Source organism: Priapulus caudatus, unplaced genomic scaffold (assembly GCF_000485595.1).
Source record: "Priapulus caudatus unplaced genomic scaffold, Priapulus_caudatus-5.0.1 Scaffold9, whole genome shotgun sequence".
NCBI lineage: Eukaryota > Metazoa > Priapulida > Priapulimorpha > Priapulimorphida > Priapulidae > Priapulus > Priapulus caudatus.
The window spans coordinates 443,220-460,838 of NW_014577070.1; the positions used below are offsets into that span (position 1 = coordinate 443,220).

General features: G+C 47.7%; 2 protein-coding genes across 2 annotated transcripts in view; both read left to right on the forward strand.

Annotated features, from left to right (window-relative positions):
- LOC106806555 (WD repeat-containing protein 24-like) overlaps positions 1-7,395 on the forward strand; it is a 27,225-nt gene extending 19,830 nt beyond the window's left edge. Inside the window, exons 11-15 of the mRNA XM_014808543.1 lie at positions 1,313-1,558; positions 2,784-2,986; positions 3,445-3,547; positions 5,759-5,951; positions 6,278-7,395. Coding sequence (XP_014664029.1) covers positions 1,313-1,558; positions 2,784-2,986; positions 3,445-3,547; positions 5,759-5,951; positions 6,278-6,416 — 884 coding nt within the window. The 3' untranslated portion in view covers positions 6,417-7,395. The remainder of the gene's footprint in view (positions 1-1,312; positions 1,559-2,783; positions 2,987-3,444; positions 3,548-5,758; positions 5,952-6,277) is intronic.
- Positions 7,396-7,747: 352 nt separating this feature from the next.
- Positions 7,748-16,204, forward strand: LOC106806562 (cytosolic endo-beta-N-acetylglucosaminidase-like). Its single transcript, XM_014808555.1, has 8 exons — positions 7,748-8,045; positions 8,379-8,476; positions 9,409-9,561; positions 9,838-10,263; positions 12,185-12,357; positions 13,046-13,348; positions 14,909-15,796; positions 15,860-16,204. The coding sequence occupies exons 4-8, from the start codon at positions 9,894-9,896 to the stop codon at positions 16,202-16,204; spliced, it is 2,079 nt and encodes a 692-aa protein (XP_014664041.1). The 5' UTR covers positions 7,748-8,045; positions 8,379-8,476; positions 9,409-9,561; positions 9,838-9,893.
- The last annotated feature ends 1,415 nt before the right edge of the window (positions 16,205-17,619 follow it).

The following is a 17,619-nucleotide window of genomic DNA, read 5'->3' on the forward strand; positions in this document are numbered from 1 at the left end:
AATTTCGCCATTGCGTAGGGTTGTAAGTGCATATTATCTGCCTTGCCATTGCCCACGCGTAGGTTCTAAGTGGATAATCTGTCTTGCCATTGCCACGCGTAGGTTGTAAGTGCATACATCTGTCTTGCCATTGCCACGCGTAGGTTGTAAGTGCATACATCTGTCTTGCCATTGCCACGCGTAGGTTCTAAGTGCATATATCTGCCTTGCCATTGCCATGCGTAGGTTCTAAATGCATTACATCTGTCTTGCCTTGCGACGCCATAAGGTCTCAAGTGCCATACATCTATCTATGGCAATTGCCACGCAGTAGGTTCTAAATGCATTACATCTGTACTATGCCATTGTCACGTGTCAGGTTCTAAATGCATACATCTGCTTGCCATTGCCACCCACTGTAGCGATTTTAAATGCATAGCATCTGTCTTGGCCATTGCATGCGGTAGGTTGTAAGTGCATACATCTGTCTTGCCATTGCCATGTGTAGGTTGTAAAGTGCAATAATATCTGCCTTGCCAATTGCACGCGTAGGTTCTAAGTGGATCATCTGTCTTGCCATTGGCCACGCGTAGGTCGTAAGTGCATACACTCTGTCTTGGGCCATTGCCACGGGTAGGTTGTAAGTGCACTTACATCTGTCTTGCCATTGCCACGTGTTATGGGTTCTAAATGCGTATATCTGTTTGCCATTGCCATGCGTAGGTTCTAAATGCATACATCTGTGCTTGCCATTTGCCACCATAGGTTTCTAAAATGCATATGGACTTGTCTTGCCATTGCCACGTGTAGGTTCTAAATGCATAACATCTGTCTTGCCATTGCACGTGGTATGTTCTAAATGCATACCATATGTCTTGCCAGTGCGCACGTGTAGGTTCTAAATGCATACATCTGTCTATGCCATTAGCACGCGTAGGTTCTAAATGCATACATCTGTCTTTGCCATTTGCCATCGTGTATAGGTTATACTAATAATTGTATTTTTCATTCTGTCTTGCATTGCCTTATGCCTGATAGCGTAGGGTTCTAAATGATACATCTGTTGTCTTGTCAATTGCACGTGTAGGTTCTAACAATGCATCATCTGTCTTGCCATTGCCAATGCGTTAGTTCTAAATGCATACATCATGCCTTTGCATTGCCAATTGGTTAGGTTCTAAATGCATAATCGCTGTCTTGTCATTGCCACGTGTAGGTTCTAAATGCATACATGCTGTCTGTGCCATTGCCACGCCGTAGGTTGCTAAATGCATACATCTGCCTTGCATTGCCCATGCTTAGGTTCTAAATCGCCATCACATCTGCCGTGTAGGTGCGGGCCAAGCAGCGGCTGGACAACCACGCCGACCACGTCACGGACAGCAGAAAAGCCGACAAACAGGCGGCACGAAGCCTAGTGCGAGCCCGGGGTCGATGAGCGGACAGCGAGACGGGAGCCCGCAGCGACCGAAGAACTCCGGCCGACAGCTCTCCAACATTGCCAGCGGGATTCGTCAACAACTCACGCGTGATGGCGCTGGCAGCACGCGAGCGCGAACGGTGAGGGCCGCCGGGACGGGTGAGGGCGCGGGCGTGGGTTGAGGGCCGCCGGGCACTGGCGGACTGTTGGAAGGCGCCGGGCGTGCGTGAAGGCGCTCGCGGGATCGGGTGAGGGCGCCGGCGGGACGGTGAAGGCGCACAGCGAGGGGACCGGTTGAGGGCGCCTGGGCGTGGTGAGGGGTCGGGCCGTGGTGAGGGCGTCCGGCGCGGGATGAGTGAGGGTGCCGGGCGCGTTAGGGCTGCTGGCAGCATGCGTAGTCGGCGGACGGTCGAGGGTGCTGGCGCAGCGGGATGGTGAGCGGTGCCTGGGCGCGGGGGACGGGTGAGGTGGTTTGCCCGGCGTGGGATGAAGGGTGCCGGCCTGTGGGGACGGCTGCGGGACGGTGATTGGGCGCGGGATTCGGGTACGGTGGGTGAGCCGGGCGGTGTGCGTGTGTGCCGGGCTTGGGGGACGGGTGAAGGGCGGCCCGAGCCTGTTCGGCTGGGACGGTGAAGCGCCGGCCGCGGGCGGGGACGGTGAGGGGGGGCTCGGCTCTCGGAGCCGGGGACGCGTGAGGGCGCCGCGGACCCGGGGGACGGTGAAGGCGCGGCAGACGGGGACGCTGACACAGATGGCGCGGGCGTGGTGTGTGCCGGCGGGGACGGTGAGGGCGCCGGGCGGGGACGGTGAAGGTGGCCGGCGTGGTCGAGGAGCGCGCGGGCGTGGTGAGGGCCGCCGGCGGGGATGGTGAGGGTGCCGGGCGCGGTCAGGTGCTGGCAGCACGCGAGCGCGCGGCAGTGAGGCGCGCTGGGCGGCGGGACCGGTGAGGGTGCGGCGGGGAACGGTGAGGGTCCGGGCGTGGTGAGGGTGCCGGGCGTGGTGAGGGTGCGCGGCGCGGGACGGTGAGGGCGCCGGCGGGGAGCGGTGAAGGCGCGCTGGGCGTGTGTGAGGGCGCTGGCAGCACGCGGAGTGCAGGACGGCTGAGGTGGCCGGGTGGGATGGTTGAGGATGACGGCGGCGAGGTCAGGGTGCTTGGCAGTCACGCGAGCGATGGACGGTGCAGGGCGCTGGGCGGGACGGTTGAGGGCGCCGGCCGGCGGGGACGGTGAAGGTCCGGGGCGGTGCGGCGCGCGGGGGACGGTGAGTGCCGGCGGACTGCGGGCGCCGGCGCGGGGAGCGGTGAAGTGCCGGCCGGGGCGTGCTGGGCCGCGGGCGCCTGTGTCTGTCTGTCTGTCTCTCTCATGACTCATGATAAATTGTTTAGATCGTACCGGCCCACCTGACAACCTCAACGGGTCTCCACCTAGTGTCAACGACGAGAGCGAAATCAGTGACATGGCGCAGGACCAACCGAACATTGACTGCAAAGTGGAATTGCTGCTCAGCACGAATGCACTGGCCGAGCAGAGTCATCTTTGGGACAGCACGCAGATGGTGGTTGACATGTTGCACCATTTTGCTGCGAAGGTGAGTTCCTTCTTTCTTCGGAGAAGAAGGAGATCGACACTTGTTATGTAGTACAATCTAATAAGAATTGCTGAGGTGGGTTTGGGTAGACTATCGTTTTTGTTTTGTTTTGTAGTTTAGTTTTTTCACACATTATATTTTTGTCGTTCCATTACAGTAGGCTTGTTCACACTGACACTGATAGCTGAGCCCAATAGAATTATATGGTAACTGAAAATGGTCTGATTTAATCCTGAATAATTTATTTTAACTGAACACTGAAGGGAAATGCCTCTGACACTACTAGAGTGAATCCGAATTATATTTATAGTTGATAATTTTTAGTTCTCATCTGAGTGAAGATTTATCCCTAATAATAAACGTCTCCATCTGTCTTTGCGTGGCTAGCATAGGACTATCATTGTCGGTAACATTCCAAGGCCGTTCGCGCTGTTTTTCGTAACCGGCAATAATTTCAGGGAGACGTGCAGATGTCCGTGTCTGTGCTCATCGTTCTCGGCGATCGCATACGGCCTCACATCGACGAACACACACAGGAGCACTGGCTGATGTCTTACATAGGTGGGTACAAACCTTGTGCCTGGATCACCCACCGGAATTTCCGCGTGTCTGTTAGATTGGTTCTTCTGATCCCAGTTACTAGAACTTTATCTGTCTGAGCAAGCATAATCATTCCTCATTATCCCTTCAATATTGTTGCTAGACGGACTTGCGGCCCCGGTTTTTGCTCGCAGCGCACAGCTCGCGGCGAAGCCGTGCCCCAACAGCGAATACGCCGCCCCCTTTTTGTCCACTTAGACAGATACCTTAGACAGGGGTCTGAAAACGAACTCCGCGAAAACTGGGCGCAATCCAACCGATATTTCGCGATGGACGGCAGGAGGCCATCTCCAAACGGCCCCTAAACTTTTTTTGGGGTGGCGCGCCTCATGGCTAAGACGTAGTGACTCCTACAAGAAACCTCAAGAAATGCTGTCAATCAGCGATGACGCGCTCGCTCATTGGCCGCTACGCGATGACGGGCGCTACTGCCGAGTATAGCGTTATGTCTATCACAGAGCTTTTAACGAAGTGTCGTACGGCGCTCCACGTGGGGAGGCGCGGTCTAGATGCTATCTCCAAAAGCGGCGCCGCCTGGCTGCGTACGTGCCACGTTTCGACCAACTTCCTGACCCCGCGCTGCCCGTGGCGACGGCACGTCGTGCGAGCACCTGCGCTGGCGTGGCCTGTGTGGCTGGTGTGGCAAACCAGCAGTAGCACCAAATACTGGTCCCTGCTAGCTGCTGCAGCGTGGCTCTGGAGCAGCAAAGGTCGCCGTAGTCAAGCCGGTGTACGTCTCACGAAAACTGCGCGATGTTACGCTTCCCGCTATACGGATTCGCGCGCCCGCCCTCCTTCGGCGCGCGAATTCGTATAGCGGGCAGCGCGAGATGCTACATACAACACCCGCGGTCGCGTGCGCCCAGTCCCGCGGAAGTGCGCGGCTTAGCCGCTCTCGGCGGTCGGGGAATAACGCATCTTTTGCGCAACGCCATCTTGTACCCGGTCTCTCTGGGTCGCTAAACCTAGAGCAGCTTATGCAATGTTCAAGTGCTGCATTATTACAAATCCAAATTTATCACATATGATCTCGAAAGGTGGCGCCACTGACCATTTAAAGCTTGATTTAAGATCGAGTTATTATATAAGAGGTATAGAATCTATGCATGTGGATTTAAAAAAATTTTGTATCAGCAAAACTTCTAACTAAAAGAAATTATATCCCTGTATAGTAATATTGTCCCTAATATATATAATATATAATATAATATATATATTATAATATCAAGAGTACATAATAGAGATAATAGACATCTCACGATATAATTATAACATATAACTTATACTTAAGTACATCACTGCATAATAATGACCTAGAGTGTACAACGCAAAACGGGGAAAATAGTCGCTATATCACGGCGAAATAATTATTCTACTTTGTCCTGCGAGGCTAGATATAATTTTCATCGTATTGCATTAAGCCAGAATCTTTGCTCTCACTAAAACAAGACACCACCCGCTTCGTCCAACTACGATCATCCATAGCTGCACATACTACGCTCGTACACTTCAACCCTTCACCCTCGGCCTGCCGGGCGCTTCGCCCATCCCACATCATCACCCTATCCTCGGTCGCCTTTTGCGGGTCTGGCTATCGTTTTCCGTCTCTGCTTTGAGTCGCTGATAATTTGATGTCACATGCCAAATTTTTTACTCTTAACTACAGCCATATAGAACGAGCTGCGTTGTAGAGACCTTAATTTAGAAAAACAATGCCGCTCTATCATGACTGGGCTTAGCTGTGCTAGGAAAGATAATTGGAGGTAAGGGCATAGGCGATTGCCCCGAAGCTCCGATGATAACAGAAATGCCGTTCATTCATAAAAGTTATCGAAAACTCTCCCCGTAAGCGACTTTCCTAACTGCCAAATACGAGCGAAGAAGGAGTGAAGTGAATATTGGTGATGCGAGGCTCCGTGAGCCTGTGGGAGGGGAGTTTATGAGCCAGTATCTCAGCCTAGGGAGTATCTATTGACAGAGTGGTTGTCTTGTTTTGAAGAGCAAAGGATCTGCTGTAATGACAATACCATAAAAATTATTCTAGACTCGCAGGCAAAGTAGAATAATATTGCCGTCAATTAGCACTATTTTCCCGTTTTTCCGTTGTACACTCTAGGTATTATTAGCTCTTGATATACATATATATACTTTTGTTATATACTCGTTTAACAGATCTGCTAGGACGATTCCAGCTGTGGAGCTGCACGAACGAGATAATCAAGCTGAGTGGACACTCGGCTGTGAATTGCCTGAACCAGCAGTCGACCACTGTGCGCACCGCCTGCAACCGCTGCGGCAAGACGCTGCTGCGGTCCGGCTGGCTGTGCGACAAGTGCAAGGGCATCACTAACTCCTGCAGCGTCTGGTGCGTCGCCGTCTCGTTTACAGTAGCCTCGTTTTTTTCGTCGTGGCAACAGTGATCAATTCATTCTCGTAAAATGAGCCGTTTAGATTTGTGCTCATATTGTTGATGAACGGACGGTCGGACGGACGGATGGACATGCACTCATGACAGTCTACAAGCTGCATCTGACTATGACTATGTACAGAATACAGTTGGTAAATGTTTTTTTTAACAATGTCTTATATATGGAACATAATAAAAATGAAAATTACGAAACGTAGGTACTACCAACACGCATATATTCAGCTATATAAAGAACCAACTTGTGTTTATTTGTTTGTTTGCAGCCACCACACAGTGAGGGGTATATATGCATGGTGTCAGGGCTGCTCACATGGTGGACACTTGCAGCACCTACAGGAGTGGTTCAGCAAGTACCAGGTTTGTCCCGCAGCCTGTGGCCACATGTGCGAGTTTGCATCCTAGAGAAGAAACCAGTTCTGCAGGCACGTATGAACAGTTCCTAGCTAACAAGGACCTATGTTTACTCCCTAATGATGGTGCTATGTATACAATGGGGAAAGTGACCTTGATCCGTATTTTGGTTGGAATAACTCTGCTTGTTACTGCTATGCGTTCATCGCGGCTTCATGCAAACTACGTTTTATACGTTACTTTCAGGCGAATACTCACATAGTTTTGACAATCTTAGTTTGATATCTGGCACGGCAACGATTAACTATAGTAGCTATATGATGCTGGTATGAGATGTATGTGAGAAATGTGAATCAATATTTTTTTTACATGGGTGTAGCCATATAGATCAGTATTGGAAAATTTATTGATCAAGTAAGCACACATGTCCAAAGTAGTAGAGCAAATAGATCTCATGCTAATAATTGAATTTGCAAGTGTATAATGTATGACACGTGGCAGAGATGTTGTGATGACATACAGCATTGTAAATGCATTTATAACAATCAGAAAGGAAGCTAAGATTTCAAATGTATGAATTTGCTTTTTTGGTATTAGAGATATTAAAGAATGGGAGTTGGTAAAATTTTGTACGATAAAAATATCATAATAGTGGGCACTGTGTGGAAATCCAGACATGTCTAAGTGTATATTCCCAACCTTTTGTTTGTTTTAGTGCCCAGTTTTATTTATAAGAAATTATGATATAAATTATAAATACTGGCGTTGAGGCGCATATTGGTGTCATGTAATTTTCATCCAACTTGATCATGTTATGCATTGGTCACACATACCTCTATTTACATACACTATGTAATTGTTGTGATTCATAATGTAGATATGTACAGTCATATTTGTTTTGTAAATACATTCTGCAACGTCACGTACCGTCAATTACGTGAAGATCCGTGCTGCGTAAATGCCGTTGTGTGTGTGATGTGCAAACGATTCACACGTCTGTCTATTTTAATAAACTGGTGGTTTCACGACTATATGATACCTGAATGCTCAATATTCGTGCACGTAATTATTTTCTTAATACGACAAGTAATTGCTTTGGCGCAAAGTAAGATGGGCGTTATTGCATGCCGCCAAGACATATAGCATTCCAGCGCAAAAACGTAGCCCTGCTTCAGGCTTCCACCTGTAGCCATATGCAGCCAAAATATGACAGATAAAAACAGCGGCTTAAAAGCTTCTTAAACGCTGTTTAATTGGCTGTAGGCAATCAATAAGCCGCTGTTTGAAGCGCTGCGTAGCATGTGGTCTCGTAACGTCTAAGTGTCCCCTGGCAAAATTAGTATATATAGGTTCTCACGATTACCATATGTGTTCTTTCACATTCAAATCGAGTCGTGAACCATCCCTGGAGACTCAATCAGAAACCTATACCTAAGATAGTTGCCGGTAAAATAGTTGCAGGATGTTTATCGTAGACGCTGTCGAAAGTAAGAGACACATGCTGTGAGTTGGGGCTTGGTGGTGCCTATCCATAGAAGACAGGAGCTAATGTGGTAGGTCACTTTCACGGAGCCTCCTCTGGGTGCAACACAGCCTTGTTATCCGTCCTGGCCGATCAATATACCTGAAGCAACACCCAACCACGCTGACCGTGAGCAAGGAAGGACCAGAAGCCTGTCTGTAAGAACTTTCTAATTTCGGCGTGTGCGTTTAAGAGCAGAATGCACGTTAACTTGATGATGTAGAAAATTGCAATTTGAGCTAATCTAGTTTTCTAACACGTTAATCAGATCAATGAAAAATATTTTCATGCATGTTTGTGCGAGGAGTGTTAATTGCCTATAATAATTGTGATTACTTGCGTTAATTACGTGACTATAGTGAGAAGGTCTGAGTGCCAAGTTATTTCATTATCATGTTGTTCCGTGTGGTAATTGAAGTTTAGCTAGTTATGGAGAACCAAAGGAATTCTTATCTTGGTGATCTAATATTTGTCTAAAACTTCATTCTCAGATCCAAGTCTGGTTTGTATAAATTACACCTTTTAAACGAAACGCAAAGTTATGCCTGTTTATACCCGGAACAGACGTGCATGCTTACCATGCACAAAGGTAAAAAGTTTTGTTTGTCTGATAATTGTATGAATTTATCTCTGAATGCCGACTTTGTAGATTACTACGTGCACTCCAACTATTGCAGCCTTCTCTATCTGCCCTGCTGCATCTATAGTCGGGTGTGACTTGAGAACTACGTGTACCATGAACTTCAACACTGCAAGATCGAGAAACACATAGGTTGCTAGCAACGCTGAGAGGTTCTATGTCCCCCAGGGTACTGCCGGAACGTACCCTGGGTACGGTCCGGTATACCGGAACGTACCCTGGTACTATCTAATATGCCGGACCGTATCTCGCCGCCTACTTCACTAACGAGTCTAGGGAGTCGCCTACGCCTACTGAGTACTCCCTAACCCTAACCCTAATCCTAACCCTAACTCTTTCCCCCCCGTACTCAGGGTACGTTCCGGCAGTACCCTGGGGGACATAGACCCTATGAGCGCTAGCAACCGACTGCCCTGCTGAAATTTTTTTCAATATATATATACACATTATAGCGTGGTGCCAGACGTTGCCCGGGAAAATTGTGTAAACAAAATGAAGTCATAGGATGAGTTACGCTGAGTTAATATTTATCATTTTCCTGACAACTGGTGCTATTTACCATGCGTGCCTTTATCTACATTTGTGGTGTGGAACTTGTGAGACATGTAGCCGGTTGCATAGATATTATCTTCCCTCCGGAAATTTTATTTGTTTAGTCACGTAAATGTTTAGTTTATGGGGACGGGTATATAAGAGTGCACTGTTCTACCGCAATAAATGCAGTCATCTGGCAGTGTTGTCGTGGCTGTGTGCTCCTACTCGAATATTCATCGTTGGGAGTGACTTGCACGTACTGCATTCGTGCTCAGTAAGTTGCTAGCTGACTTCAGACACAGTCTCTATATATGTTAGCCTCATCGCTGCTCTTCTTTTATTTGCAGGTTTGTGAACAGCACGTGTGGAGTCACGCTCAAGCCCACTATGTAATCATGCACACGCTTTTACGTGTTAATTGTGCACCCATCCGTTCTTGTTGAGTTGTGTCAAATCTACTGCTTATCTAGTAGTAAGATCTGCCATAGTTAGTACAAAAGGCAAGTTCAGAGGTTTTCTTGAAAAAGTATTAAATATGTTACTGTGGCACACCGTTTTAATGCACTGCCTGAACAAAATAACGCATAAAGCTAACGTAATGTGGGGTAATAACGCAATGTTATTTAGTGCAGCTCGATTCTTTCTACACTAAATGTGCTCTTTTTCTCTGCGTACAGTGTTAGCAGAATTTTTGCATCTACTGGTGCAAGAATCAAAAAGAAGATGATGATAATGATATCGACTAGGATAACAAAGAAATAATTTTATTATTACAGTGAGGACCCACACCGCTGGAATTTCAACTAACACCAAAGCCTGAACTTTAGTGAAGATGAGTTCCCCACCAGCCACGACAGCTAATGTTTCGAGGCCTGACTTAGCAGACACCGGTGAGCGTGTCGCCGTCACTACCCCACTGCCTACAGATGGCGCCACAACTGAAGGTGTGGGCGAGACGCGTGAGGCGGCAGCAGAGGGAGCCGCGAGCGACAACGCGAATCGTCCGGCGGGCGGAGTCGTCGCCGCGGCGACGGATGACGAGGATGCGGACAAGCCGCAGATGAAGCCACTGAAGACGTGGGAGGAGGTGCTCGCGTGGGAGGCTGGCAAGGACGACTTCAACGTGGCGACGGTGGAGCTGGCAGAGAGCGTCGAGCGTCCGGCCGACCTTCCGCTGACCTTTGTATGTCACGACATGGCAGGTTCGTGTCACCGCGCGTTCTGTCTGGTAAAGGCAATTGATCGATTGTCTGAGCGGAGTGATTGACAGGTAGCGGGAGCCGACGGCGTTGCAACGGAGGCGTGCTTTGTAACGAGTCGCCAATTTTTTGCATGCACACGTGAAAAACGTAACTGTTGTCGTTTCACTGACCAAGCAGGAATATCCAAAGGGGACATGTATGGTTATGCTGAAATAGATTGGTGAAGTTTTCAGCTGGAGGAGTAATACATTATTGATACACTGGTTAACTTTTTAATTTTGTCGCTGTCCAACATTTATTTTAAAAAAGCCATCCTAATTTTAATCTGTTTACATTGTTGTTTTGTAATGCACTTTGATTCATTAATACACAGTACGGTCATCTCTCACCAGCCGGAGTGTATACACAGAAATTATAGTGCAAACTAGATTAACCAACCACAGCACCTAATTTCGAGTATCAGTGGTTTGTCGGGGCAAAATTATACAAAAATATTCAATGCCACTGTCGTGTCTTTCTCTCCTGTTTTAATTTTTAGCTCAGCTTGTAGAATCGCATGATCGTCCGTCCGTGCGTGCGTGCCGTCCGTCCGATCTCCGTCTGTAACAGTTGGGCACAAATCTTACACGCTTCGACGTCGGTCCACGATACTTATCGGGACGTGGGGGGTAATCCGAAAACGGTTGGGATGTCGAAGCTGGGGGTGTCAAAGGTCAAAGGTCAAGAGGTGTAAAAAGAAGGGGGAACATTCCCTCCTTAACTTAAGGATTAGGGAGGAAATGCAGAATTGCGGCACAAATCTAAAACGGCTCGATCTAGGCTCGTGATAGTCGGTGTACAGCTGCATCATGGTAGAAAAGCCTACATGTGCCGAAAGGGACGGTCACAGGTCAAAGGTCAATGGCACGGCAGATTTAGACATTTTCTGAGGACATGGTCTGACGCGAGCGATTGGAAAACTTTTTGTTTCAGCGGCTGACCTAGCAATTTTTTGGCTTTTATTGAAAGGACATGAAATGTACTTTCTGCTGACATGCGAACGCGTACTACAGTGTCGGATAACCTTTTGACCCTCAAGAGCGGGTTTAAACATGGATTTGTTTACTGTTACTGTTTAGAAAGAATTGACTGCCGGTTGCTAGTAGAATCTATTACATCCTGGATGTATGAGGCTACAATGTCACAGTGAAATTTTCAAAAGCTAAATTTGGTTGAGAAGGAAGTTTATGCTCCTTAAATCGTATAATTTCTATGGCCCATTCTGTTACTGTCAGTGTAGTTAACATGTAACGTATGCCACTGCCAGTGGCCCTGCCAGTGCAATGTGCTGGGTGGTACTGTGTTAAGTTTTTTGCCTGACGTTAATTAGTTTACAGGGTGGACAGCTCTCTATTTTTAGCTGTAGGCTTGCGTTAGGTAATGATGAGTGCTTACGCCTACTTTTGTGTCTTGCCACATAGTTGTTTGCTACTACGTACGATGGCGCTTCCATTTTAATCTGAAGGACACTTAAACTTACGCTGCCATCTCGTGGCCAACTTGTCCATAACGATGCCCAACACATTCCTGGTGAGAAAGTTTCCCTCGCATACATCTGGCCTGTTCACGGTCGGCTGTATGTGAACAATTTGCGGACTAACAGGGTTTACTAGAATCCCACCACTCCACCACAGAGTCACCGCAGTAGACGTTAGATGAGCGCTGTCGCTCCGCGGCACTTGTTTAATTTCAAGGATAGCTCGCCAATACCGTAACCAACGCGATTACCAGCAAGACCTGTGATATATATATTTTTTAATATTAAAAGAAATACTATTTCGAAATTCAATGATGCATAATCCTTGTGGTTGGCGAAGAAACGACACCTTAGTAACTTACTTCTTATACTTTTTCCAATTGGTGGATTTCACGCATGTTTCAGGTGGGTATCTTGACGACCGTTTTCCCCAGGGTAGCGACTCTGCTATGGCATATCGTCACTGGCACTGGGATTTTGTGGACATATTCAACTATTTCAGCCACAACTTCGTAACAATCCCTCCTTCCAGTTGGACAAATGTGGCTCATGCGGCTGGAACTCTGTGCTTGGGAACGGTAAGGCACATGCAGAGCAAACTCTGATAGTTTACCAGTGCTTAAATGCTGCACGATGCACTACATCTGTCACTAAGTCTTACTCGTTTTAAACGTGGTGCATTTACATATTAGCTGTTGTTTTTCAAACTACCAGACAGTATGCAATGAACTAATTGTAACGTTTAACGACATATGGTTTACGACATTGTTACGTCATACGGTTGTCGACATTAAACGAGGCTTTACGACTACACGCTTGTCTACAGAGTACATTACACTAATCTCCTGCTACACTCTGTGGAAACCGTGGAAACATCTTCAAATGCCGTGCCGATTACACCACTTGCAGTGTTTAATAATTTCACCAAAAGTGGATTATGATGTTGTACAATAATGTCTTACTATCTCACTCTTGATTTATTTAAAATCAAATTCATTTTAAGCTGCTGTTTTAATTGATTTTATAAATATTGTTAAGCCACTGCCAAAAATCTTGAGTCGCATAGTATAATCTCTGTTCAACCGCTAGAGGGCGCTTTATGCCACGACATGGTACTGCTCGATTAATGCTACCACGAAATATTTAGGAATTTAAATAATACCTATGTGTGCAAAATTTCGCATTTCTACACAAGACTGTTCTGCACGATTCTCACGCTCGTCCACCTTACCGAATTTAATTTTCACGTCTTCCGCCACGTCTCAGATCATCACGGAGTGGGACGCGGGCGCGGAACTGTGCGCCAAGTTTCTCGCCGACTGGGAGACGTGCGAGAGGTTCGCTCGCACGCTCATCGACATCTGCCGCTACTACAGGTTCGACGGCTACCTTGTCAACATCGAGAACCCGATCGTGCCGGGAGAGCAGCTCGTCAACCTCATCTACTTTGTATCACACCTGACGCGGGAGATGCGCGCCGCGCTGCCGCACGCGCGGGTTGTCTGGTACGACAGCGTGACGGTCACCGGTGAGCTGGCCTGGCAGAACGAGCTCAACGACGACAACAAGGTAATGCTCGCTCGCTCTCGTCTTTTCGTCGGATTTTTTGGCGACGACGAGTGCGATTTTTAGCTCACCTTGACATCGTCAAGATGAGCTATTTCCATGGGGTGTCGTCCGTCGTACGTCCGTCCGTCTGTCCGTCAATATTTGGCTACGGTCAACGATAACTTGAGAACCGTTTGACCCACATGTTTCAAATTGCATACAATAGTTACTCCTATGGGAGAGATGTGAACGACCTATTTTGGAGCACGCCAGTTGACCTACTTTCGAGCCACGCCCACTTTTTGGCAAAAATGGAAATGGCCATAAGTCAGTTCAGGTTCAACAGATTTTGCTCATTTTTGGTATGTGAATGAATAAGGACTGGCCCCAAAACATATCACAGGGGTTTTGATATTTTTTTTAAATTATGCAAATTAGGTAGATTTTGGCAGTTTGACTATGCATTTCAGTGTCTGCCTATGGTCAATGATAACTCAAGAACAGTTTGACCCACATGTTTCAAATTGCATATAGTTTTTACTCCTATGGGAGAGATTTGAAGGTCCTATTTTGGAGCACGCAAGTCGACCTACTTTCGAGCCACGCCCACCTTTTGGCAAAAATGGAAATGGCCATAAGTCAGTTCAGGTTCAACGGATTTTGCTCACTTTTGGTATGTGAATGAATAAGGACTGGTCCCAAAACATATCACAAGTGTTTTGATATTTTTTTTAAATTATGCAAATTAGGTCGATTTTAGCAATTTCATTATACATTTCAGTGTCTGCTTACGGTCAACGATAACTCAAGAACCGTTTGACCCACATGTTTCAAATTGCATAGTTGTTACTCCTATGGGAGAGATTTGAACGTCCTATTTTGGAGCACGCCAGTCGACCTACTTTCAAGCCACGCCCACTTTTTGGCAAAAATGAAAATGGCCATCTAGATTCATTCGATTTTGTTACATTTACCTACTTACCTACCTACCTATAATCATACCTACGTGTAATATTGTGTTTTAGATTCTTCGTTATAGTAATTTGACTGGAATATTTTATTGCTTTTATTTGCGTGATAATCGAAAACCAAAATGGCGATCATTTAGGCGTAGCGCCATCTCTCGCCCAGAACATTTATTTTCGCATCAAAACTAACCCTGAAACAAAACAGTGAAATTTCTATTAGTATAAAACAGGGAATAAGGACATTTGATCACATTTTGGTCTGTCATAAATGAAACACTTACCAAATTTTAAATATCATCTCCCTCTTCTATCACACCCAAGGTGAGCTATAGTGTCATTGACACTTTCATTCATTTCACAATGGTCTTGTTTGTACGAATAACTCGTTACTCGTTGGCAACAGTTTGGACACGACTGGTCTAGGTGTCTGTGTAATGCTAAGGTATACAACAACAACACAACTACAAACAAAAACGTATTTTTCTGCCTCGGCATGCAAACAAACGTATTTTTATGCCTCGTCGTACAAACAAACACATTTTTATGCTTCGGCGTGCAAGCAATCGTATTTTTACGCCTCGTCGTACTCGTAAACAAACGCGTTCCTTCCAAGGTGTTCTTCGACTCGAGCGACGGCATCTTCCTCAACTACGGCTGGACGAAGGAGACGCTCGCCAGCTCGGCTGCGGTCGCGGGCGCGGACGGCCGCCTGCAGGACGTCTACGTCGGCATCGACGTGTTCGGCCGCGGCGTGTACGGCGGCGGAGGCTTCAACACGAGCCTCGCCCTCGAGGTGATCCGCGACGCGCGCCTCTCTGCCGCCATCTTTGCTCCCGGGTGGGTCTACCAGCGGCTCGACGCAGCGAAGTTCGTCGCGCACAACGACCTCTTCTGGTCGCTCGCGGCGCCGCACTGCCACGCGCACGCCGTCCGCCGGCGCCTCCTGGCGACGTCGTTCTGCCAGGGGTTCGGGGAGCGCTTGTACGAGCGCGGCGCGGTGGCGAGCGACGCCGCATGGCACAACCTCGCGCGACAGCACGCGCAGCCGCCACACGAGACGCCCGCTGACGGTAGGCCGCACGCTGAGCTGTGCGCGCGCGATGCGTACAGCGGCGGCGCCTGCCTTCGCGTGTCTGGCTTCACCGCGCGCACGCACGTCGCCCAGGTGGCGCTGTTCCGCGACCTCGCGCTGCGCCCCGGCGCGCCAACGCTCGTCTCCTTCTCCCTGAAGCCCATCGCGATGGAGGGGCTTCACTTCTCGCTGCTCGTCCGCGCGGAGGCTGACGACGGCACCGTGCATCTCTACGCGTTCGAACGCCGCGCGAATGCCACCGCTAGAGGGCGCCCCGCTGCACGCACGGATGCCGCCGCCAGCGGCGACCTCTACAGGCGGTACTCGAGCGAGGACGCGTCGTCGGACACGGTCGCGGAGAACGGCTGGATCTCGCAGCTGCACACGGTCAACGAGGCGGTCGGCACGATCACACACGTCGACGCGATGGTGTGGAGCGACGACGACGGCGGTGGCGGCGGGTCGGTTCCCTTCTCCTTCCTGCTCGGCGAGATCAAGATATGCGGCGCGGAGACGATCCGCAGGCCGCCGCCCGTCGGCGCGTACTCCGTGTCCGACGTGGAGGTGCGGCCGGACGCGGAGGGCAAGACGGTGTCGGCCGTCGTCGGCTGGGAGTACAAAGCCGGAGCGGCGCATCACTTTGTCGTGCATCGTCGCGTCGCGAAAGGCGCCTCGTTCGTGTATCTGTGTCAGGTGAACGTGCCCATGTATAAGATCGTTCGCATGGCCGTTGCGGCGGACACGAGCGCGATCGAGATAGTTGCGCAGCCGGTGTCGGAGGCTGGCGTCACCCTACCGCTGGCTAAGTGCGAGTTTGTGACAATAGATTTGGTCTGAGCAAGTACTATATATGTAAGCTACGTATGTAGCGGCTAAATCAAAGTGCGCTGCACGTATGTGCCAAATATTGTTGCATATGTCGAGCTATTATGATCATTTATTTCATCTATAATTAGCACTTCATGCAGCTGTAAAACGTTATCACAGTATTGATAGTCTTAGGTCATGCTTTTTCCACAGTAGTACTCCTTGACTTATATATTTGTATCACTGTTAGGTAGTTTGTAGGGATTATCGATTATGAATGCATATATGAACTTATAGCCATATAAATCAGGAGTGCATAACTCCTTGATATAACTACTCTGATTGATCCACCGCACACACAAACACTTAATTTATAACAACACTCCAATATGAAATAATACAACCAAAGAAAATATGTTGCACTACGTGGCAAGATGCTTGTAATTCTATTTCTTGCTTATAATAAGTTATATCTTATTATCTTATCATAATTGAGGTAATTGAGCTTGCTGTGCAATTATGCCAATTGTACGTATATCTATGTATCTATCTATCTATATCGAAATATATATATATATATAGATGTATGTACATATATACCTATCGAGTATAAAATGTACGATTGAAATAAAAGGTAGTGACTTTTGCAACACAGCATTCGTTCTTCACTGGCATGGCTTGGCCATTAATGATTATGTGATTATTAGGAGGCGTGTAGAGGGGTTTACAGCTGCTATTAAGGTGCCTCAGAAGGGCACGGCACTTCTCTCTAGCATCATCTGTCATCGTTAGGAGAGCGATTGATTTGCGAAGCGATTCAGTGGGAATGTTGGATCTGCCTATTAATAATTTCTCGCTATAACCCAGATACACGGGGAAAAGTCGAGACCACGTTATTTATTAAACAGCGAACGAACATTGAAGGAGACGAAATAAAACAGCAGCAATATGAAATAAGTGTCGGAAGCATAGAATAGAGCCAATGATTGACAACACGGTGAGCAGCAAATAGCAAAAAGAACTGATTGCCCGTTTGCTGTCCCATTCCTAGCATGTGGGTTATGCACAATTCCGTTATAGCAAACAAGAAAGCTGGACTGTAGCATATTTGAGAACAGTACAGACTCACGTTGTGCAACGTAGTGACCTGCTATCGGCAGTGTGTTGGGAGCATGGATTTGGATCAATAATTTGGCCATTCCCATTCCAAACACAAGGGCTGCTTTCACAATAACGAATGAATTTTAAAATGGGAAAAAATAATGAGACTTGCTAAACAATTACTCCCTTGAATTTGAAATGCCTGCATTATGTCCCTTTGAAGTGCCCAATCTATCTAAACAGATTTAATGCATGAGATTCAGAAAGTCACTGGCTGGAGATGTTATACTTTGTACTGTACGAGACTATATTATACTCTTATTGAAATGCAAAAACAAATGTTA

Excerpts from the sequence above, each read along its gene's own strand:
- LOC106806562 (XM_014808555.1), top strand. The coding sequence starts at position 9,894 with ATGAGTTCCCCACCAGCCACGACAGCTAATGTTTCGAGGCCTGACTTA. Across the intron at positions 13,349-14,908 it reads AGCTCAACGACGACAACAAG|GTGTTCTTCGACTCGAGCGA; the intron begins GTAATGCTCGCT and ends GTTCCTTCCAAG. Across the intron at positions 15,797-15,859 it reads TCACACACGTCGACGCGATG|ATCAAGATATGCGGCGCGGA; the intron begins GTGTGGAGCGAC and ends CTGCTCGGCGAG.